The 24,621-nt window shown below is 39.8% G+C and overlaps 1 protein-coding gene across 4 annotated transcripts in view; it reads left to right on the top strand.

The window, feature by feature from the left end:
* The first annotated feature begins 3,796 nt into the window (after positions 1–3,796).
* Positions 3,797–24,621, top strand: part of DNAJC27 (DnaJ heat shock protein family (Hsp40) member C27) — a 38,179-nt gene continuing 17,354 nt past the window's right edge. For 3 of the 4 annotated variants that reach the window (XM_060650061.2, XM_060650054.3, XM_060650074.3), the window contains exons 1-3: positions 3,797–4,074; positions 9,484–9,566; positions 13,629–13,698. In XM_060650061.2, the coding sequence (XP_060506044.1) occupies positions 3,988–4,074; positions 9,484–9,566; positions 13,629–13,698 (240 nt within the window). In that variant the 5' untranslated portion in view covers positions 3,797–3,987. The remainder of the gene's footprint in view (positions 4,075–9,483; positions 9,567–13,628; positions 13,699–24,621) is intronic. The other variant, XM_060650071.3, reaches the window with a different exon arrangement.

Genomic DNA, 24,621 nt, shown 5'->3' with positions numbered 1-24,621 from the left:
AGTTAACATTATTAATAAGTGGAACAAATTGACATCACCAATTTTCTAATATGATAACCTTAAAACTACATAATGTCTTTCCTGTGGTATGTCAGCCAAACCTTACTAAATCTAATCATAAGAGTATACCAGACAAACACAAACTGAAGGATATTGCAAAAATAACTGTCATTTTGGAAGATACAAGCTAAGGAACGATACTAGGTAAGAGAAGAATAAAGATACATCACAACTAAATGATGCTGGATTAGACTCCAGACTGGGGAACAGGGGAACAGAGTTATAATGGATTTCACTGGTACAAATGGTGAAATTTGAATATGAACTGTGGTTTTGATCCCAGTTTCCCAAATGTTCTCGGTTCAAGGCACCCTTAGTATCACAGTAATTTTTTTCATAGTGTTCCTTGGTCAAGAGAAATATCCAGGTTCAAACAACATATTAAATATTTATGCCCTAACAATTTAGCTGCCATTTGAAAAAATAATACACATAAATTGAAAGTTTTATTTCATCTTAACCACAATTACTAATGGGATTTGTGCACCTGTTGGACACTGTACAACTTCTCAAACCTTAGAATCAGATTGGACAAGAGCACCCTCATTTCCTGTTTCACATTGATTTTTGTGCTGTACTTGCTTTTTTATCACAACCATGGAAAAATCCAGCTTCCTAAATATATGATATATCCAAGGAATATGGTGCCACCTATTGTTGAAATTGTAAACAACCTCGAGCTAGTAGTTTTGCATAGTCTTAGATTTCATTTTGTTTGCCTTGAAAACTTAGAATGTAAATTATCCCACAGATATCCCCTTGGATAACCCTGTGAGGCTGTGTGGCACCCCAGTGCACAGTTTGAGAACCATAGGATTAGATGACAGTGTTACTGTTACACTGTTACATTTTCTGATTTTGATAAATACAGTATGACTACATAAGAGAAAGTCCTTGCTTTCAGGAAATACACATTGAAGTATTTATGGATAAAGAAACATGCCTGCAAATTAATCTCAAATTATTCAGAAAAACATGTGTATATATATGAATATACAGACAGTGGGCACGGTTGATATAGTAAATGTTAACAACTGATGAATCTAGATAAAGGGTATACAAGATTTTATTTTTTTGCTATTCCTAAAGCTTTTTTGAGTGAAATTACTTCAAAATAAAAGATTTTTTAAAATGCAACACAATACTACATTTTAAGGTGTATATACGTATGCAGTGAAGCAATTTTTAAATGCCTGGAAATTAAAAGCACCAATTCAGACAGTTGCAAGCTTTTATAAGGAGGGAGGATGTATTGGGAAAGAATATAGTATAGTATCAGTGATATTTTGTTAAGCTGCATGGTGGATACACAGGTATTCATTATATTATTCTTTATACATTTTATGCCCAACATATTTCATAATTTACTTTAAATATACACCTTTAAAATATGTGAAATCTTTAATACACAAAAATAAAAAAACATGGGGGTGCCTGGGTGGCTCAGTCGGTTAAGTGTCAGACTCTTGATTTCAGCTCAGGTCTCAATCTCATGGGTTTGTGAGATTGAGCTCCGTGCTCCTTACAGCACAGAGCCTGCTTGGGATTCTCTTTTTCCCTCCCTCTCTTCCCCTTCCCTGCTAACACACTCTGTCTCTCTCTCAAAATAAATAAACTTTACCCAGGGCCAACTGCAGAGCTCATGTTTCTAACCCCCACTTTCCAACTTCACACTATACATAGCTAATCCCATTTTTCTTTTTGTATTAAAGACTGGAAAAGAGAGCTAACTTTCTTGTTTTTTGATTCCAAACTAATTTAACACACCCAGTAGAAAATATGTTTATTATGTTTTCTAACCTCAGGAACATCAATATGAAAAAAATGGTAATAAATTTTAATCTTTGGCAAATTTTACTGCCCATATGCCTAATAGTATCATATCTACTCAGTCTTTTAATAATTGAAAATTTGACATTTTGCAGTTATTCTTTCATAACACCAGTTCTATTACAGGGCCCAAGGTGAACTAGCAAAGAAATAGATGTGTATTGATTTGATTTATTAAATTACGCTGAGAGATCACCTTCTAGATTTGTGAAAAATGAGTATAAATCCAATTATTTTGAACTTTATCAAAATTCTAACCAGGACTTCTATTTCACGGTTGTAAAAAATCCTAGAAGTTTCATTAAATGAAGTTTTCTGGTTGATTATAAATACAACTCAGAGTAAGCTTCTTTCTTAAAAATAATTTGTTTTGGGCCGCCTGAGTGGCTCAGCTGGTTAGGCTTAGGTGTGGAACTTTGGCACAGGTCATGATCTCACAGCTCCTGAGTTCACCCCCCAGGATGGGCTCTGTGCTGACAGCTCAGAGCCTGGAGTGTGCTTCAGATTCTGTGTCTCCCTCTCTCACTGCACCTCCCACACTCACATTCTCTCTCTCTCTCTCAAAAATAAACATTAAAAAAACCTTTTTTTAATCATTTAAAAATAAAATATTTGAGGGGCACCTGGGTGGCTCAGTTGGTTAAGCGACGGACTTCAGCTCAGGTCATGATCTCACAGTTTGTGGGTGCAAGCCCCGCGTTGGGCTCTGTGCCAACAGCTCAGAGCCTGCTTCAGATTCTGTGTCTCCCTCTCTCTCTGCTCTTCCTCTGCTCATGCTCTGCCTCTCTCTCCTTCGAAAATAAATAAACATTAAAAAAATTTTTTTTTGAATTAAAAGAAATAAAATGTTTGAAAATCTGACTTATGATAGCTAAGAAATTTTGAGGCTTTATTCACTGTCTTCCTACAATGTATTTCTTTTATGATGCTTAAAGCTATCTGAGAACAGAAATAATGTTACTTTTGACCTTGTAATTTACTCAGAAATTGGCAGCCATTCTTTTTCAGGGCACTAAATAATCACTTGTCAAGTTCTATTTATCTTCTGTAACCCAAGATAATGACTTAAAAAATCCCTGTTCCTCTCATACATTTTATGCTGTTTTTTAACCAAGCAGATGCTTTTCTCATCCTCTGGAATGAGACTAGAAAAGTGGTTCTTAGGATTTATTATTATTCTACTGTCATATTATCAGGGAAGGTGTGCACAGATGATGGGGTTAAGTCTGTGAATGGGAGGGAAAGGAAAAATGAAGGAGCATATAGGTACAATCACACAGACTATCCTAGAACTGGAAGAGTGTAAGAAACATCTTGTTTGAGCTTTCTTCCGACAGAGAACTCTGGAATAAAAGAGCAATGACTAAAATAAAACCCAGACTACCAAATGGACAACCCTTTTTTTTTTTTTTTTACGATAGCAACGGGTTTCAGATTTTGCCTAACGCCCCTCTTCCAAAACCTGAGCCCCAACTTCCCGACTTCTCCCGGCTCCTGACTTGTCTCTCTACGAGCCCGAGCAAGAGAAACATAGTATGGGGTGGGGGACGAATAGTGTAGACGGGCTTATACGGGACGGAAGAATTCAGAAAATAACACCCCTATGGTCTACTTCGAATTTTTAGCGGGACTGGGCCTGGACCCACCATTCTCAATACTCCAAGCCCGAGGATCTGCCCCAAACTGCCAATACATTTCTACCACTCGGCTGCAAACGTTAACAGATGCCGCTGTCCTGGCGCCCCTGAAAACCAACCGCGCTCTCAGGGTAAACCCAGCCTGACTTCCTGCGGAGGGACTCGGCGCCGCGCGTGGGCGCGACTCCTGGGAACAGGTAATCAAAACCTCGCCTCTAGAGCCCGGTGATGACGTCACACCGCCCCTTTCTAGCATCGCGAGACTCTCTTCTCCCACCCCCAGTTCCCAGAGCTCCCAACCGCTCGCGCCCGCTGCTAGGCAGCGGCGGGGATGGCGAGCCGCGGAGCTGGGGCGGTGACGATAGCAGCGGTTCCGCCATTGGACGAGGAGGCCTGAGGGACGGGCCAGCCTGGTGAACAAGGAGATACCGAGGCGGGTGGCCCCGAGAGAGCGAGGGCAATGGAGGCTAACATGCCGAAGCGGAAGGAGCCCAGCAAGTCCCTGCGCATCAAAGTCATCTCCATGGGCAACGCTGAGGTGGGAAAAGTGAGTACCGCGCTGGGAGGGGCGGGACCTCAGCGCGGCGGGACGACCTGCCGATTGGCTGGGAGGGCGGCCACTCAACAGCCCGGGGCCCAGCCTCCTCCCCGCCCCTGAGCAGGCCCCGGTCTCCTCCTAGGGGATGCGCCTGGGTGAGGAAAACTCTCGTGACCTTTTTGACCTTTCGTTTGCCCCCACCTCCACCGACGTCACTCTCCATAAGAAGGTGTCTCATATGGCCGCTAGCCCTTGAATGTATCCCAAAAAGATTAAAGGGGCCTAGGTCCTTATGTAAGATCGTCTGCCTATTTTCGTTCTAGGTGACCTGTCCAGGACTTAAGAGGTCCTTAAGAGAATAAAAGTTTAGTTACCCCAGCAGTGCTTGGGAGCCTGAGGGAACTTACTGGGGTGCATGTGAGGATTGGAGCTTGTAAAATGTTGCTCTGCAGATACGGAGCCCAGAATCTACATTGCAAGAGCGTAGCTGATACTGACATTTTTCACGGGGGAAGTGCAGTGGATGTCAAGGAGCCTGCATTATTTTGTTTTGTGTGTTGGTTTTGTTTTTATTTCTGGTGGTTTCATTATATTCATTCTCTCCAAAGCCGTAGTTCCACTGCCTTTCTTCTGGATGTACTGGGTATAAAGCTCTCCCCTAGTGTGTGTGTGGAGGGGGGTGGAAGGAGGATGAGAAAGAGACCCGAGGCTGTCCCCCAAGTGAATTTTAAACTGCCTCCTCTTCACCTAAATTGTCTCCTCTCCCCTTCTGGGTAAGTGGAAGCTGTTGGTTAAGAACTTCCCAAGGTCATCAAATCAATGGCAGAGACCAGATTAGAACTTGGGTCCTCACAGTCTACTGCAGTTCTCTATCATTGTATGCTGTCAAAATCAACTCCAGTAGGATCTATATCCCAAAAGAGCCATTAATGGAAGTGTTTAGGGCAGTGCCCTACACATAGTTGATGTTCAGTAAATGTTTATTAGTGCCTTTTCTTTCCATTTAGCATTATCCTGTGCTATTTATGTATTTGCATATATGTATGTAAGTATTAACATAGCAGTCACTGTAAAGTTAACATTTGTTGAACATCGACTATGTGCCAGGCATTAAAAACAAAAGAATACAGCCTCTAAAAGGCTTAATAATAATCTGGCTAAGTAAGCATGCATCATTTCTGTAATTTTCCTATGCTAAATGGTCCAACATTAAAAATACCCCAAAATGACAAGTATCACATTTATTTAACATTGCCCTAGATTTATTGGCCAATGTGATTAGACAAGAGAAAGAAATAAAGTATAAAATAACTGGAAAGGAGAAGGCAAAATTATTGTTATTTGCTAATGATATGATTATTTATCTGGAAACCCAAAGAAAATTAACTTGAAAAGCTTTTAGAAAGAATAAGAAAATTCAATAAGGCAAAATTAATATACAGAAATTAATAGCTTTCCTATATCAAATTACATGTTTTTTAAAATCTTTTTTGGGGCGCCTGGGTGGCTCAGTCAGTTGAGCGTCTGACTTCAGCTCAGGTCATGATCTCGCGGTCTGTGAGTTCGAGCCCCGCATCGGGCTCTGTGCTGACAGCTCAGAGCCTGGAGCCTGCTTCACATTCTGTCTCCCTCTCTCTCTGCCCCTCCCCCCCTCATGCTCTGTCTCTCTCTCTCTCTCTGTCAAAAATAAACATTAAAAAATTAAAAAAAAAATCTTTTTTAATGTTTTATTTTTGAGAGAGAGTGAGAGAGAAAGAGCAAGCAAGCAAGCAGGCAGAGAGAGAGGGAGACACAGAATCTGAAACAAGCTCCAGGCTCTGAGCTGTCAGCACAGAGCCTGATGTGGGGCTCGAACTCACAGACCGCGAGATCATGATCTGAGCCGAAGTCTGACGCTCAACCGACTGAGCCACCCAGGCGCCCCATCAAATTATATGTTTTAATGTTGAATTGAAAAACTATTTTAATTTACAATAACAGCCAAAATAAAGTGCCTAGGTTTAAACTTAAGAACAAACAGGTAAGACCTATATGAAGAAAAATGTCAAACTCTACAAAGGGACATAAAATTACTCAGGCAAATGGAAAGATGTACTTTTCCCTTAATTAGGGTCACTCGACATTTTAGAGATGTCAGTTCTTTAAAATAACCTACAATTCAGTTCTAGTTAAAATAACAATAGGGTTTTTTTTTTTCCTTCAAAACATAAGGGTGGCTCAGTCGGTTAAGTATCCAACTCTTGATTTTGGCTCAGGTCATGATCTCACGGTTTGTGAGATTGAGCCCTGAGTTGGACTCTGTGCTGACAACACACACACTTAAATACTGGTCCTCTAATTTCTATAGACAGATTCCCAGGGGTAGAATGCTGAGTAGCTATTTAGTAGCTATTGCCAATTGCTCTTCAAGAAATTGTACCAGCAGTATGCAGTTGCCCTATTTCCCGTAGTCCTGCCAACACAGGTATCGTTATTCTTTTAATGACTCCCAGTCTGGTTAGTGAGAAGTATTACTTTAATTTGCATTTCATGGACTACAGATGAAGGTGAGCACCTTTTCATATACTTACTGGATATTTGGATTTGCTCTTCTGGATAGTGCCCAATTTATACTCCCTACCCATTTTTCTATTGGATGATGTATCTTATCAATTTTTCTGGTTCAGGGATATCAGAGATAATAACTTTTTGCTGGTCATATGAATAATGACTATTTGTCTGGGTATGTTATTTGCCTTTTAATATTTTTACATATATTTCTCCATATAATTGCTATTATTATTACTATTTCTATATATTCAAGTGTGCCTGTCCTTTCTTTGTGGTTCTTGTATTTCCTTTCTTGGTTGAAAATGTTTCCTTAAGGTTGTACATATGTTGCACATTTTTTCTGAAATTTTTGTTTCATTTTTAAATATTGAAATCACAAGTTCATCTGAATTTATTTTTGTATTTAGAGAAGTTAAGGGCCCAACTTGTGCAAGTGGCATTTTACTAAATAAATCATTCTTTTTCCCTTGACTTTATTTTTTTATTTGAGAGAGAGAGAGACAGAGAGAGAGAGAGAGACCGCACACACAAGTAGGGGAGAGGGGCAGAAGGAAAGAGAGAGAATCCCAACCAGGCTCCACACTCAGCATGGGGCTGGATGTGGGGCTTGATCCTAGGACACTGGGACCGTGACCTGAGCCGAAATCGAGAGTTGGATGTTCTACCAACTGAACCGCTCAGGCATACCTCCCCTTGATTTGAAATATCACCCCTGTCACCTTTTAAATTTCTTCTTTGAATGGGATCTATTTCTGGGCTGTCTCTTCTGTTCTACTGACCTATTTGTCTATTTGTCTATTATGCCAATATCATACTGTCTTGATTGGTTTCAGACTATATTTTAATATCTGTTAAGGCAGATTCCCTCCTCTTTGTACTGCCCCACCCCATTCCTCTTTTTCATATTTTGAGTATTTCTTCTCAGATAGTTGTTCTGCAAAAGTGCCTAAAAATATATTTAAGAAAAATAGTGAAAGCAAAAAATTCTATGTTACTTGGTTTATATGATCTTAAGGACCCTGTCTCTTTGTGTTATAGGGAGTGGTTATTAATACAATTACTTAAATGTGTGTCTCGTTAACCTCTTAGAACTAGTGTTTAAACAGTGTACTGGAGTTAAAGAACTGCCAGGCCCCTTAATTCATGAATCATTTAGAAAAAGGCCATATTCATTTTCATAGGCTATTGTGAGAGAAAACATTTGTGAAATGCTTTCAAGCTGTAAAATGCTTTTATTTTTTTTTAAAAAATATTTATTTATTTTGACAGAGAGAGACAGAGCATGAGCAGGGGAGGGGCAGAGAGAGGGAGACACGGAATCCAAAGCAGGCTCCAAGCTGTCAGCACAGAGCCCGACGCGGGGTTCGAACTCACAGACCCTCAGTGAGGTCATGACCTGAGCTGAAGTCGGCCGCTCAACCGACTGAGCCACCCAGGCTTCCCTCAAGCTGTAAAATGCTTTTAAAAGTATAGCCTGTTAGCAGTAGTCACTCCAAAGAAGTTTTTCTTTCGGTTCACAATAAGCTTATTAACTGCTTTTTAAATTGACCGTCCTGTTTAATTTAGGTTAACGTTCATCAGGGAAGGATTTGAGCAGAATAAACTTCATTACTAGCACTCCCAAGTAAATTAGAAGTTTCACGAGTGCTAAGGGTTGTTATTACTGGCACCGAGCAAATTTCATTGACACTGAGCAAAAGAAAGAAGTAAAATACTGATGTGTGTCCTCAAGTAGTTTACTTTCTAGCTGAAGAGATAAGAGGAGTATACACATGTGAAATGATAATTGACAATACAAAGCAATGTATGCCTGATGGTGTGTGTGTGTGTGTGTGTGTGTGTGTGTGTGTGTGTAAAATACGTGTGTCTATATTAGCATGTATGTGAAGTGCAAGAAGAGTTCAGATGCAGGCAAGGTCTCTTACAACCTGGTGCTCCAGTAGGCTGGGCCTTAAAAGATAAGTAAGATTTGTAAAGAAGGGAGAAAGCTCATTCCAAGTAGAGGGAAAAAGTAATGATGAAAGTCAGGAAGTCAGATCTCTGGGAGTTTTGCAGAAATGGAAAGCATATATTAGAAAGGTTTAGACAAGGAACACAGATTAGGGCCAGATTATGGGGAACCTTGAATAAAGGATAAAGGAATTTGGATTTCAAACTTGGCAGTGAGAAGCCACTGAAGAGTTTTGAGTTAAGGAAGTGAAGTAATGTCAGTGCTGTGTAGTATTGACTGAGGTTGGGAGGGAAGGAAGGCAGAAAGACCAATACAAAAATTTCCTACAATTGCCTAAGAGTAGATGATGAGGATCTAAACCAAAGTGGTGTCAATGGGAATTGGAATGAGGAGAAAGAGGCAAGAAACATTTAAAAGATTTAGAAAGGCTCAGAATCAAGCATGGCTTTAAGATTCTGATCCTCCGTGGTTGGGAAAATGGTGGTGTTATTGACAGAACCAGGATGTCAGCAGGATGAACTGTTTTTATGTATAAGATTAGTTCATTTTTGGACATGTTGAATTTGAGGGAACAGCAGGACACCTCAGTACAAACTAGCCATAGTATTTGAAGATGTCGATCTGCTTTTGAGAAGGTCAAGGCTAAACATAGACATTTTGGTGGCATTGAAAGCATAAGAGTAAGTCTTCTAAACAAAAGAGCTCAAGGACTGAGAACTAAACTGAAAACATATTTGGTTTTAAGGGACGAATATTTAATTTTTCTTTAAAATTCTCACTTTTAGCATTTGTTTCAGTTGTTTGAAAATGCTTTCTTTCCCATTGTGGTGAATGAAGAAACCATAATGAAGGACTGTGCTTATTTTGTATGTTTCCAGAGTATATGTACTAAAAGAATGCATTTTTATGTTTTTTAGAGCTGTATCATAAAACGTTACTGTGAGAAAAGATTTGTGTCTAAATATCTTGCAACAATTGGAATTGACTATGGAGTCACAAAGTAAGTGCATTGTTTCTTTGGGCTTGAAAATTACATAGATTTGAGAATTTTTCTAAAATGATGTATCTTGAAATAGAGATTCTGAAGAAGGAAAGATAGGAATAAGAGACATTTACGGATATGTAGTGATCATATCAATTGTTCATCACTGAGCATGTTCTTTTTGCCAGGCCTTGCCTTCGCAAGGGATAGGTATAGGGTCTACAACAATGACGAAGTTAACAAAAAGCCCACCTAGCAGATGTATCTTTTTAGGAAACATGTTTCTATATAAACACATCCTATTAGCAGGTGTGTTTATAGAGCATTTTGAGGTATTCTTTCCACAAAGTCTAAATAGTATGTCGAATATTTTCTATCAGAGGATTTCCTTTATTGGCTTATGATCTTTATAACCTATTGGTATCTAGCAAAAATGATCTGGGAGAAGGAAAATTAGGAGTAAGTGGGGATTTATCTCGAGATGAATCAAGGGTGGGTTGAGCCTGAGGAGATAGGCTTACATTAGCAGGAAATAATACCACCAAAGCGTGGAGTTAAGGTAGACTGCACACTCCCTGAAGGTGAAATCTCAGGTGCTCACCGTTCTGCCCTAACCTGCCCCCTCCTCTCTTATTCCCTTCCTTTACACACTTTACCCTCCATCCACACTGTACCGCTGCCCTTGTATTTCCCTAGCTCAGTGCAGTTATTCATTCATTCTGTCCACCTGAAATATCCTTTCCCCTCATCCCTCCATCAGACTCTTTGACGTGTTAAAATGCTCCTGTTCCCATAAGGCCTTGGAATACCTTCTTTATCAGTTAGGACTCTTTAGTTGCAAATGACAGAAATAATAAACTTCTGTATGCTATTTATGGTACTTATTTTAAATTGCCACATGTCATTATTATTTATATGTGTTTCATGTCTCCTGCTAGATTATAAGCCCCATGAAGAAGGAGCTATTAGAATAAGTCATTTCCAGGTGCCTGGCACAGTGCTTGCATGTAGTAGATACTCAAAAACTCTACTAGGTGAGATAGATATATCTAAAGAGGGGGTTTGTAAGATTAGACTGTGAGGGCAGCTTTTAAGAAGGTGGACTAAAGCGGTGAGGTTTGTCTATACTTCAGGGCATAGGATTTCATCAGTGATATGCCAGGATATCCTATTTAAGGCAGTGTTGTTTTGAATTCATGTAAGTAGCTAATTTATTCATCTAAGAAATGAGAATCACCATATTACGCCATAGAACTGTAGTGGTTCATTCAACAGACTATTCTTTCTCTGGCTGAAATTTTTTTTGGAAAGCTGCTTGTCCCAGGGTGTATCAGGAGGATATAACTGACAGAAACCTAACTCAAACCAAATCAAGGAAAAAATAATAACGGTAATAACAACAACAATAATAAAGAATATTAATCAATTCACATAATCCAGTTATGAGGATGCTGTGCCTTAGAGATGGCTGGAACCAGGGACAGAATATAGCTATATAATTTACTACGTCTCTCTCCAGCTTTTAGCTTCCTCTGCATGGCTGCCAGCAGATCTCAGACTCACATTGTAAATTTTACCTCCAGAGAGGGACCAAAGCTAATATACAAATTTCAAAATCCTAGGGAAAGTTTTGATTGTTCAGGTAGGGACAGGTGCCTTTCCCCAGCTCATTTGGCTGTGGCCAACAGAGTGGGATCACTAAGAACATAGCAGAACTCGTCTGAACCACAACTGGGAGAGGAAAGGGCTATACTCGTGGGTAGTCAAAATAACAGGTACCCATTCCGTCCCTCCTGTTATCTACATGGTGAAGCTCAAATTCCAGCATATTGAAGAATTACTTGTAAAGTTTGTGAAAATGCAGATTCTTAGGGCCCACCAAGATTCTGGTTGGCTGGGTGTGAGGTGGGCACAGGAATCTGCATTTTTAACGGCCTCTCATAATAATGATGCAGGTGGTCTGCAGGCCACAACCTAGGAAAGCAAGACCTTGAGGTAGCGAATTACCATTTTTCTTCAGGTTAATTTCCTCTGTCTGGCATCTGAATTAAAATAACTTCTTTGAGTTTCAGTGTGAATACATTTGTGCATTCCTGACTTTATCCATTCTCAGCTGCTATCTCTTTAAGGCCAAATTTTCTAATATACATTGTTACACCAGGTCTTCTCCAAAGGCTCTCAGACTCTGTTGTTTTGTGTTGTTTTGCTGTTCTCACATTCTCTTTTATAAGGTGGGTCCTGATTTCACAGATGTTAAAATGAAAACAGATGTGCATCTTGGTTATTGATGAAATATGGTAGAGAGTTCAGGAATAAGATGATTAATGGTTAGCTTGATGTAAGTCTACAAGTAATATAAAACACCTGTAGGCATTATGGTTTCAGAACAGAAGGTGGGTGTAATAAACGTGGACAAGAGAATAATAATAATAAACAAACCCAGAGGTAGTGTAGGGCCGATGAGAGAAAGTACTGATGTCCTTGTATTCTGTAAGAGGGAGTCATGTCAGTGCTGTCTAAACTGAAACATGTCACTGAAAAACATGATTCTAACCTGTTAACTTACTGTTAATAATCCCTATTCTTAACTTAGAGGGGTCTTTTAGGAAATACTTCTTGTGATGAAGAAAATATATTTAAAGTTCAATAATTCTACTTCACCTCAGTTTCTTTTTCCTTTTGTTACATTCAATACAAAGTAATAAATAAACATTAATTTTTTTTTAATTCAATACAAGTAAATTTTATACTTTTTATTTTAAAATAGTGTAATCCCATTTTGATAAAAACACTTGTGCTTCTCAGTCACGTCTGTGTATAGAAGAAGGCTGCCTTGGCATTCATCTATATTGATGAAGGCTTTTGCTGGGTGATAGGATTTGGGATAAATTTTGAACTTTCATCTTTGTATTTCTGTAGTGTTTGAAATACTTACAATATTTCATTAATTTATTTTCCAACAATGGTTTTTCTTGAAAAAAATAAAAAGGACAAGAGGCAAATATGCTATGATGTTGGCAGCATTTAATTCTAATATGAATGGTTGTTCTTTCCCCTTTTGTTCTTTTCTCTATTTTAATTTTTTTTTAAAGAGAGAGGGTGCAAGTGAGTGAGGGGCAGAAAGAGAGGGAGAGAGAATCCAACGAGGGGCAGACAGAGAGAGAATGGGGAAGCAGGGCTCTAGCTCACTCGATGTGGGGCTCAAACTCACGAACCATGAGATCATGGCCTGAGCCAAAGTCAGATGCTTAACCACTGAGCCACACGGGCACCCTTAAAATTTTTGAAAAACAAGTTGACTATAGCTCTTGCTCAATGAAGGTCACAAGAAGATCACACAGACGTTAATAAAATACACCTTAATTATTGTTCTGCATGGTAAGCAAGCATAGCTGGTAGTAATTAAGATGTCTTGCCAAGTGAAAGAAAATATTTTGTTTTCCTTCCTCTTACTCCTACTTGTCCCAAATCAGTTTTCTTAGTCTCACAGTAAAAGCCACCATTTGTTAGTAAAAGGGTATGGCCTGAAATATCTTGAGATAAGCTGAAAGTAAATGAGGGTGTTTATTATAGGTGGGTTCAGTGTCTTTATTTTTATTTTTTTATTGATTATTATTTTTTAATATGAAATTTATTGTCAAATTGGTTTCCATACAACACCCAGTGCTCATCCCAAAAGGTGCCCTCCTCAATACCCATCACCCACCCTCCCCTCCCTCCCACCCCCCATCAACCCTCAGTTTGTTCTCAGTTTTTAAGAGTCTCTTATGCTTTGGCTCTCTCCCACTCTGACTTCTTTTTTTTTTTTTTTTTTCCCTTCCCCTCCCCCATGGGTTTCTGTTAAGTTTCTCAGGATCCACATAAGAGTGGGTTCAGTGTTTTTAAAATAAGGAGGCAAGATGATCTGCCAAGTTGCTGGCTTCTGTTGTAAAGATTATCTGAAATCAAGAAAAGGCACTAAGAAAGCCTCTTACATTTCATACACATACCTTTTTGAAATGTATAAATGGCATAAATGATATTAATGAGAACGCAGAAACCATAACCTTCTTTGGAATTGTTTCCATTTGAACATTTCAGGGTACAAGTCAGAGACCGAGAAATCAAAGTCAACATCTTTGATATGGCTGGCCATCCTTTCTTCTATGAGGTAAGAAAGCCTTTTTGAGAAAACCAACATCCAGTATTGTCAGTGGATTCAGGGAAAGATCCTGAGTTACCTGAAACGACCAATATTCAAATCACGTATAAAATTAGGTGAATTTAGCTGGTGTTCATGGCTTCCTTTCTGAGCCTAAACTTCATAGAAACCTATTGGTCTTTTGTTCCATTCCCTCAAACTGTGGTAGGAAAGTTCATTGCTAATGTTTCAAACACGTTTTAACTTTCAAAGGACTGTTGCTTTTAACTTTGTACCTTAGCCCAGAATGTGACAGGATAATTATATTCATACTTGGACTTAAGAATTCAGCAATGCGACTTCTTTCATAGCACAGTACTAGAGTGAGCTCTCCAGTTCACTCTGCAGCCTTATGTGTTACCTCTCTGGAGAGAGTCCCACCTGCTTTACTTTGTCTTCTTGTCCTGAGTAGTCTCAAAGTGAATCTCATGGCCATCCTCTTTTGTTTTTCCTTCCTTGGGTTATTGATTTTCCCTGAAGAGGCTCTCTGTTCTTTTCTAGTTTGGGCCATTTCACTTCTGCTATTTATTATTTCCTTCCTTCTACTTGCTTTGTGTTTCTTTTGCTCTTATTCTGGGTTCTTTATGTGGGAGCTTAGATTATTGATTTGAGACTTCCTGCATTTTTGATGTGTGTGTTTGGTGCTATCAGTTCCCCTCTCAGCACTGCTTAGCTGTGTCCCACACATTTTGATATGTTGTATTTTCAATTTCATTAATATTTCATCTTATTCATTCAATGTGTTTTTCTTTTTAATTTCTCTTGAGACTTTCTGTTTGAACTATGGGTTATTTAGAAGTGCGTTGTTTAGTTTCCAAGTGTTAGAGATTTTTTGGTTATCTTCCTGTTATTAATTTCTGGTTTGAGTCCATTGTGATCAGAGAACACACTGTATGATTTTGATTTCTTTTAAATTTGTTGAGGTTTTTTTCATGACCCAGGGTATGGTCTATCTTGGTCTTCCGTGGGCACTTGAAAAGATGTGTATTCTGCTATTGTTGGATGGAGAGCTCTATAAATATTTATTAGGTCTTGTTGGTCAGTGGTATTGTTGAATTCTTTTATATTCTTGCTGATCTTTTGTTTGGTTGTTCTATCGATTACTGAGAGAGGGGTATTAAAGTCTCCAACTATAACTGTGGACTTGTCTGTTTCACTTCTTTCATATTTGCTTTATATGTGTTGCAACTCTGTTATTTGGTACATACATATTTATGATTGCTATGTCTTCATTATATAGTTTTATTTTTATATAATGCCCCCTCTGTCTCTGTAATCATTTTTGCTCTGATGTCTACTTTATCTGATATTAATATAGCCAATTTTTGCTTTCCTTTAATGTTTGCATGATATATCCTTTTCTATCTTTTTACTTTCAGTCTGCTTATATCATTGTATTTGAAGTAACTGTCTTGTAGACATGGGTCATGTTTTTCACTCTATTATGCCAATTTCTATCCTTTAATTGAAATCTTTAGACCACTTACGTTTAATGTAATTATGAATATATTAGGGTACAAGTCTGCCATTTATTTTTCATTTTCTGTTTGTTCTGTTTTCCAGTTCTCTGTTTTCTGTTCCCTGCCATCTATGGGTTAGTCGAACACTTTTTGAATTCCATTCGATTTGTCCATAGTGGTTTTTTTTTTTTCTGAAAGTAATTAAATTGGATTTTATTTTTTATTTATTTGTTTATTTATTTAATATGAAACTTATTGTCAAATTGGTTTCCATACAACACCCAGTGCTCATCCCAAAAGGTGTCCTCCTCAATACCCATCACCCACCCTCCCCTCCTCCCACCCCCCCATCAACCCTCAGTTTGTTCTCAGTTTTTAAGAGTCTCTTATGTTTTGGCTCCCTCCCTCTCTAACCTTTTTTTTTTCCCTTCCCTTCCCCCATGGTCTTCTGTTAAGTTTCTCAGGATCCACATAAGAGTGAACACATATGGTATCCATCTTTCTCTGTATGACTTATTTCACTTAGCATAACATTCTCCAGTTCCATCCACGTTGCTACAAAAGGCTATATTTCATTCTTTCTTATTGCCACGTAGTATTCCATTGTGTATATAAACCACAATTTCTTTATCCATTCATCAGTTGATGGACATTTAGGCTCTTTACATAATTTGGCTATTGTTGAAAGTGCTGCTATAAACATTGGGGTACAAGTGCCCCTATGCATCAGCACTCCTGTATCCCTTGGGTAAATTCCTAGCAGTGCTATTGCTGGGTCCTAGGGTAGATCTATTTTTAATTTTTTGAGGAACCTCCACACTATTTTCCAGAGCGGCTGCACCAGTTTGCATTCCCACCAACAGTGCATGAGGGTTCCCGTTTCTCCACATCCTCGCCAGCATCTATAGTCTCCTGATTTGTTCATTTTGGCCACTCTGACTGGCGTGAGGTGGTATCTGAGTGTGGTTTTGATTTGTATTTCCCTGATGAGGAGCGATGTTGAGCATCTTTTCATGTGCATGTTGGCCATCCGGATGTCTTCTTTAGAGAAGTGTCTATTCATGTTTTCTGCCCATTTCTTCACTGGATTATTTGTTTTTCGGGTGTGGGGTTTGGTGAGCTCTTTATAGATTTTGGATACTAGCCTTTTGTCTGATATGTCATTTGCAAATATCTTTTCCCATTCTGTTGGTTGCCTTTTAGTTTTGTTGATTGTTTCCTTTGCAGTGCAGAAGCTTTTTATCTTCATGAGGTCCCATAGGTCTTCAATTTCCTTCATAAACTTTCTATAGTTTTCAGCATACAGATCTTTTACATCTTTGGTTAGATTTATTCCTAGGTATTTTATGCTTCTTGGTGCAATTGTGAATGGGATCAGTTTCTTTATTTGTCTTTCTGTTGCTTCATTATTAGTGTATAAGAATGCAACTGATTTCTATACGTTGATTTTGTATCTTGAGACTTTGCTGAATTCATGTATCAGTTCTAGCAGACTTTTGGTGGAATCTGTCGGGTTTTCCATGTATAATATCATGTCATCTGCAAAAAGCGAAAGCTTGACTTCATCTTTGCCAATTTTGATGCCTTTGATTTCCTTTTGTTGTCTGATTGCTGATGCTAGCACTTCCAACACTATGTTAAACATCAGTGGTGAGAGTGGACCTGTCGTGTTCCTGATCTCAGGGGGAAAGCTCTCAGTTTTTCCCCCATTGAGGATGATATTAGCTGTGGGCTTTTCATAAATGGCTTTTATGATGTTTAAGTATGTTCCCTCTATCCCGACCTTCTCGAGGGTCTTTATTAAGAAAGGATGCTGAATTTCGTCAAATGCTTTTTCTGCATCAATTGACAGGATCATATGGTTCTTATCTTTTCTTTTACTGATGTGATGTATCACATTGATTGATTTGCGAATGTTGAACCAGCCCTGCATCCCAGGAATGAATCCCACTTGATCATGGTGAATAATTCTTTTTATATGCTGTTGAATTTGACTTGCTAGTATCTTGTTGAGAATTTTTGCATCCATATTCATCAGGGATATTGGCCTATAGTTCTCTTTTTTTGCTGGGTCTCTGTCTGCTTTAGGAATCAAAGTAATGCTGGCTTCATAGAATGAGTCTGGAAGTTTTCCTTCCCTTTCTATTTTTTGGAACAGCTTGAGAAGGATAGGTATTATCTCTGCTTTAAATGTCTGGTAGAATTCCCCTGGGAAGCCATCTGGTCGTGGACTCTTATTTGTTGGGAGATTTTTGATAACTGATTCAATTTCTTCACTGGTTATGGGTCTTTTCAAGTTTTCTATTTCTTCCTGTTTGAGTTTTGGAAGTGTGTGGGTGCTTAGGAATTTGTCCATTTCTTCCAGGCTGTCCAGTTTGTTGGCAAATAATTTTTCATAGTATTCCCTGATAATTGCTTGTATTGCTGAGGGATTGGTTGTAATAATTCCATTTTCATTCATGATTTTATCTATTTGGGTCATCTCCCTTTTCTTTTTGAGAAGCCTGGCTAGAGGTTTGTCAATTTTGTTTATTTTTTCAAAAAACCAACTCTTGATTTCGTTGATCTGCTCTACAGTTTTTTTAGATTCTATATTGTTTATTTCTGCTCTGATCTTTATTATTTCTCTTCTGCTGCTGGGTTTGGGGTATCTTGGCTGTTCTGCTTCTATTTCCTTTAGGTGTGCTGTTAGATTTTATATTTGGGATTTTTCTTGTTTCTTGAGATAGGCCTGGATTGCAATGTATTTTCCTCTCAGGACTGACTTCACTGCATGCCAGAGTGTTTGGATTATGGTGTTTTCATTTTCATTTGTTTCCATATATTTTTTAATTTCTTCTCTGATTGCCTGGTTGACCCATTCATTCTTTAGTAGGGTGTTCTTTAACCTCCATGCTTTTGGAGGTTTTCCAGACTTTTTCCTGTGGTTGATTTCAAGCTTCATAGCGTTGTGGTCTGAAAGTGTGCATGGTATGATCTCAATTCTTTTATACTTGTGAAGGGCTATTTTGTGACCCAGTATGTGATCAATCTTGGAGAATGTTCCATGTTACTCGAGAAGAAAGTATATTCTGTTGCTTTGCGATGCAGAGTTCTAAATATATCTGTCAAGTCCATCTGTTCCAATGTATCATTCAGGGCCCTTGTTAATTTATCGATCCTGTGTCTAGATGATCTATCCATTACTGTAAGTGAAGTATTAAAGTCCCCTGCAATTACCACATTCTTATCAATGAGGTTGCTTATGTTTGTGATTAATTGCTTTATATATTTGGGGGCTCCCGTATTCGGCGCATAGACATTTATAATTGTTAGCTCTTCCTGATGGATAGACCCTGTAATTATTATATAATGCCCTTCTTCATCTCTTGTTACAGCCTTTAATTTAAAGTCTAGTTTGTCTGATATAAGTTTGGCTACTCCAGCTTTCTTTTGACTTCCAGTAGCATGATAGATAGTTCTCCATCCCCTCACTTTCAATCTGAAAGTGTCCTCAGGTCTAAAATGAGTCTCTTGTAGACAGCAAATAGATGGGTCTTGTTTTTTTATCCATTCTGATACCCTGTGTCTTTTGGTTGGCGCATTTAGTCCATTTACATTCAGTGTTATAGAAAGATATGGGTTTAGAGTATTGTGATGTCTGTAGGTTTCATGCTTATAGTGATATCTCTGGTACTTTGTGGTCCTTGCAACATTTCACTTACAGAATCCCCCTTAGGATCTCTTGTAGGGCTGGTTTAGTGGTGATGAATTCCTTCAGTTTTTGTTTGTTTGGGAAGACCTTTATCTCTCCTTCTATTCTGAATGACAGACTTGCTGGATAAAGGATTCTCTGCTGCATAGTTGTCTGTTTATCACATTGAAGATTTCCTGCCATTCCTTTCTGGCCTGCCAAGTTTCAGTAGATAGGTCTGTCACTAGTCTTATCAGTCTCCCTTTATATGTTAGAGCATGTTTATCCCTAGCTGCTTTCAGAATTTTCTCTTTATCCTTGTATTTTGCCAGTTTCACTATGATATGTTACAATTCAAGTTAGGTCTGAAGGGAGTTCTCTGTGCCTCTTGGATTTCAATGGCTTTTTCCTTCCCCAGATCAGGGAAGTTCTCAGCTATGATTCCTATTATACGGATATTGTTGCGTTTGATTGCATCACTTAGTTCTCTAATTCTCCCCTCATAGTCCCGGATTTTTTTATCTCTCTTTTTCTCAGCTTCCTCTTTTTCCATAATTTTATCTTCTAATTCACCTATTCTCTCCTCTGCCTCTTCAATCCAAGCTGTGGTCGCCTCCATTTTATTTTGCACCTCATTTATAGCTTTTTTTAGCTCCTCATGACTATTTCTTAGTCCCCTGATCTCTGTAGCAATAGATTCTCTGCTGTCCTCTATACTTTTTTCAAACCCAGCAATTAATTTTATGACTATCATTCTAAATTCATGTTCCGTTATATTGCTTAAATCGTTTTTGATCAATTCGTTAGCTGTCTCTACTTCCTGGAGTTTCTTTTGAGGAGAATTCTTACGTTTTGTCATTTTGGATAGTCCCTGGGGTGATGTGGCACTGCAGGGCGCTTCCCCTGTGCTGTCTGGAGTAACTTGTATTGGTGGGTGGGGCCGCGGTCGGACCTGATGTCTGTCCCCAACCCACCGCTGGGGCCACAGTCAGACTGGTGTGTACCTTGTCTTCCCCTCTCCCAGGGGCAGGATTCACTGTGGAATTGTGTGGCCCCTGTCTGGGCTACTTGCACACTGCCAGGCTTGTGGTGCTGCTTTGATGGGATCTGGCGTATTAGCCGGGGTGGATCCGCAAGGTGCACAGGGGCAGGAGGGGCAGGCTCAGATCGCTTTGCCATTGGTGGTCCCCTGCGGGAGGGGCCCTGCAGCACCAGGAGGGAGGCTCACCTGTCAGAGGGATGGATCCACAGAAGCACAGTGTTGGGTGTTTGCGCGGTGCAAGCAAGTTTGATGACGGGAACTGTTCCCTTTGGGGTTTCGGCTGGGGGATGGGAGAGGGAGATGGTGCTGGCCAGCACCTTTGTTCCCCGCTGAGCTGAGCTCTGTCTTCCAGGGCTCAACACCTCTCCCTCCTGGTGTCCTCTCGCCCTCCCGCTCTCCGAGCAGAGCTGTTGACTTTTAACATTCCAGATGTTAAGTCCCGCTGGCTGTCAGAACTCACGCAGTCCGGCCCCTCCGCTTTTGCAAGCCAGACTCGGGGGCTCTGCCCTGCCGGGTGGGCTGGCCCTCCACCGCCCCGGCTCCCTCCCGCCACGTCCGTGTAGTGCGTACCGCCTCTCCGCCCTTCCTACCCTCTTCCACGGGCCTCTTGTTTATGCTTGGCTCCGGAGAGTCTGTTTTGCTAGTCTTCTGGCGGTTTTCTGGGTTATTTAGGCAGGTGTGGGTGGAATCTAAGTGATCAGCAGGACGAGGTGAGCCCAGTGTCCTCCTACACTGCCATCTTCTCAAACTCCTCCATAGTGTTTTTGAATAAATCTCTCTGAATGGCCGCATTAGTGGGTGGTCTAGTTATAACACTATTTAAATTATCACAGTCTTCTGATATCATCATTTTAACAGTTTGAGTGGAATTGTAGAAACTTTTCCTCCCTTTGCATCTCTTTATCTTCCCCCATTTATGATTGTCTTAAAATTTTCTCTATATACCTTTAGAACTGCATGAGACAGTGTTTAATCTTTGCTTAACTGTCACACATAATTTAGAAAACTCAAGAAAGAAGGAAAGAAAGCCTGTTATATTCACTCATATTTTTGTTTACTCTGATCTTTCACCCTTCGCTGTATTCCATACTCCTTCTTCATCATTTCCTTTCTATTTAAAGAACTTCCTTTAGCCATTCTCTTAGCATAAGTCTACTGACAACAGATTCTCTCCTAGTTTTCTTTGATTGAGATTGTCTCAATTTCCCATTTGTGCCTGAAGAATATTTTTTCTTGTTATAGGGTTCTGCGTTGATATTTCTTTTTTTTTTTTTCAGCACTTGAAAAATAGTGTACTTCTTTCCTTTGGCCTCCATGGATTCTGATGAGAAATCTGCCCCTTTGGCTACAGAGAACAGGCTTTTGTTGGGCTTTTATTTGTCTGTACCCATTGACATTTCTAAGTTGTACTTCTTCAGTTACATATCTTAGATATATGAGGCAAAAGAAAATCCGGGAAACTTACCACTGTGTCATTCATTGGGCCTCGAGGTCCCTAGCTTATCTGCTTTCTTCTCTCTACCTTCCAATGTCTTCTTATATAGGTTTTATATATAACACTCGGGGTTTTTTACCTGTACTTAGCAGGAAGAATAGGGAAAAGTATATCTACTCTATCTTCCTGGAAAAAAAAATAATAATGTAATGCCTGTAAAATCTTCCATCTTGTGAATATACCCAAATATATAGGTAAAATGAATTATTTTTTTAATGTTTATTTAGTTTTGAGAGAGAGAGAGAGAGAGAGAGAGAGAGTGCAAGCAGGAGAGGGCCAGAGAGAGAGGGGGGCAGAGGATCCAAACAAAGCAGGCTCCATGCTGACAGTAGAGAGCCCAACACGGGGCTCGAACCCACGAACTATGAGATCATGACCTGAGCCAAAACCAAGAATCAGATGCTCAACCGACTGAGCCACCCAGGTGCCCCTAAAATGAAATCTTTTTAAATGTGGAGGCTTATACTTTACAAGTATAGAGTACTGTCAGTGAAAGAAGAACAGAAGTTCTAGATTACCACAAACTTGACACAGATTCTAATTACTGGAAATGCTGGAATAAATCTTAGATTTCTTCAAAGTCATAAAAATGGAGAGTTAGAAAATGTCTGAGAATTAATGTGGTCCAGCTTCTTTCTGCCCATTGTAGGATCTCTTTCTGTAGCATTCCTGATCAATGGCCATCATTCATTCACCTCATACCAATATGCCAGTTTCTGTGTTGGCCACTGGTAATACATAGCCCCTGTCCACATGGAACATAAATATGTCAGAGCACAACATGTTGCACAAATGACCGATTGCTTAGGAGCATTTAATATCCAGCCCTAGCTTATCTGGGAGGACAGGAAGTCTTGTTGAAGGAAACAATGTTTATGTTGAGCATTGATGGATAAGTAAGGATTACGTAGATTGGTGGGAATCCAGGGATGGTACACGGGATAGTTTTGAGTGGTACAGACTGAATAGTTTGGAGAATGAATGTCTCTAATGATGGGGTTGCACTGCTTCACAAGTTCATCCTTTATAGAGTTAAAAACTCTAGATTAACGGCTCCCTTATGAAGGCTGCCTTCCTTTGACGTTCAGTATTAATTCTGGCCTTGTTTTTGGAGCAACATACTGAGTCTGTGCTTTCTAATATTTGTTAATCTGGTCTTTTTCAGGTAAAATATTTTCTAGTCCTGCCCCAGCTGGGCCTATCAGCATCCTTTGTGGGTAATTTCTAGTTAGTTGATAGGGAGCTGGGGACCGAACATAACATTCCAGATTGTCTAATGAAAAACACGGAGTGTTCCTTTACTTCCTACCATTAGACACCAGACTTCCGTCAATGCAACCTGAAATTATAATAGCTTTTTTTCAGCAGCTTAAAAAAGATAGAAGCATAATTAATAGAAGCTCCTTGAAATCACCACTTCTGAAGTACCTTTTCTCTGAATAGCTTTGATTTCTCCTTTTTTGTCAAATAGTTGGCTGGCTGCAGCTCAAACCCTCCTTTTTGACAAGACCGAAGCCGTCTTCTTCCTAAGTCCCAAGCTGCCCAAAGTATACTTTTGCTCAGCACACACCTGGTTTTGAAGCACCCATAGCCATTCTCATGATCCCTGACTTCCCCCAGTCCTTGAGGCCTGTCCTCCATTGAAGCTTCTGTTGTCATCTGTCCTCCAGACAGGTTTACCCAAAGGGTCTGCTGAGAAAGGACAGTCGCTTAGAGTGTGAGACAGCACTCTCCAAGGAAATGTCAGAGAGGATTGTGAGGGAATGGTGGGCCTGTATCTTACCAGCAGTCCTGCTTCCACTGATGTACACAACTATATTCTGGGGCTTGTTGGTAGGAGTTACATGGTCTATGGAAACCTCTTGAGGCCCGAGTGATATTAAACTAGCAGCTTTCTCTGACCTATAAGCTGGAAAGTTTGCCATCTTTGCTTTAAGAAATAATCCCGATTCCCTTAGCATCCTATTTAATTAAACTTTGGATACAGCAAGACTTCCAGGACTAATATAGAAAGCTGTTTTGGGAGATGAGAATAATAGAACTGTAGGGGACCATTGAGGCATCGACTTTGACCTTTTCGTTTTTACAGATGAGGAAGCGAAAGCTTGAGGTCATAAAGCCACTTACTCAAGATTACAGAGGTAACTAGCTGCTGAGCCCAGACTTGAACTTGAGTCAGTTGAAAGAGAAATCCGTGGGGCTTGCCTAAGTCTCTGTTTACACACAAATCTCCCTCTGGATAACATCATTTGCATCTTGGAATTCGTTCCTTTCCCCTTTGGCCTCTACTTTCATTCCTGACGTTCAGCTATTCTTTTTTATTTTTTTTAATGTTTATTCATTTTTGAGAGACAGAGAGAGACAGAGCATGAGTGGGGAAGGGGCAGAGAGAGGGAGACACAGAATCTGAAGCAGGCTCTAGGCTCTGAGCTGTCAGCGCAGAGCCCGACGCGGGGCTTGAACTCACGAACTGCGAGATCATGACCTGAGCTGAAGTTGGACACTCAACCGACTGAGCCACCGAGGCGCCCCCTGACATTCAGCTATTCTTGATTTAAAATGTCTCAAATACTTTCACCTGCTAGGCCCTGTTGGCGACACAAAGATGGACGTATCAGGATGCATGCCTTCACATTCTTACAGTCTAGTGGAGAAGGCAGCTGTATATGCTACCAACTATAAAACTAGACAGGAAGTGATAACGAGTGCTACTGGAAGCACAGAGCCTGTGGTGTTTCAGGGATGAAGAAGTTAGATTCTGTTTGGCAGGGGTAGGAGGTTAGATGATGAGGCACGGGGCAGAGAAAAACTACATGAAAGATACGGTGTTATAGCTAAACTTGAAAGATTGAAGGTAAAGAGGTGTCTGTTTCCAGGTGGAATTAGGTTTGGGGAAAGAGAGATTATCCAGTTTGAAGTGCAGTGGGTAGGAGGAGGGTAGGACTGGAAAGTTGGTGGAGGACTGATCAGAAACTTTTAACGTCAATGAAAAGAATTTGAACTTTAGGAGGTTGGCAGTAGGGAAACACTAAAGAATTTTTGAACCAGGGCTCTCAAAAGATAAATACACAGTATGTATAATGTTGCTGGGGAGATTACTTAGAAAATTCTTGGACTGGTAGTCAAGAGATAGTGTAATGTTGGCAAGTGGAAATGGAAAGGAAGTGACAGGTGCAGGAAATATGGCAGAGGAAGCTTCTACAGGATTGTTTGTCCCTAATGT

Source organism: Panthera onca, chromosome A3 (assembly GCF_046562875.1).
Source record: "Panthera onca isolate mPanOnc1 chromosome A3, mPanOnc1 haplotype 2, whole genome shotgun sequence".
NCBI lineage: Eukaryota > Metazoa > Chordata > Mammalia > Carnivora > Felidae > Panthera > Panthera onca.
Note: the sequence above shows the minus strand (reverse complement) of the source record. Positions and strands in the feature narration are given on the sequence as shown.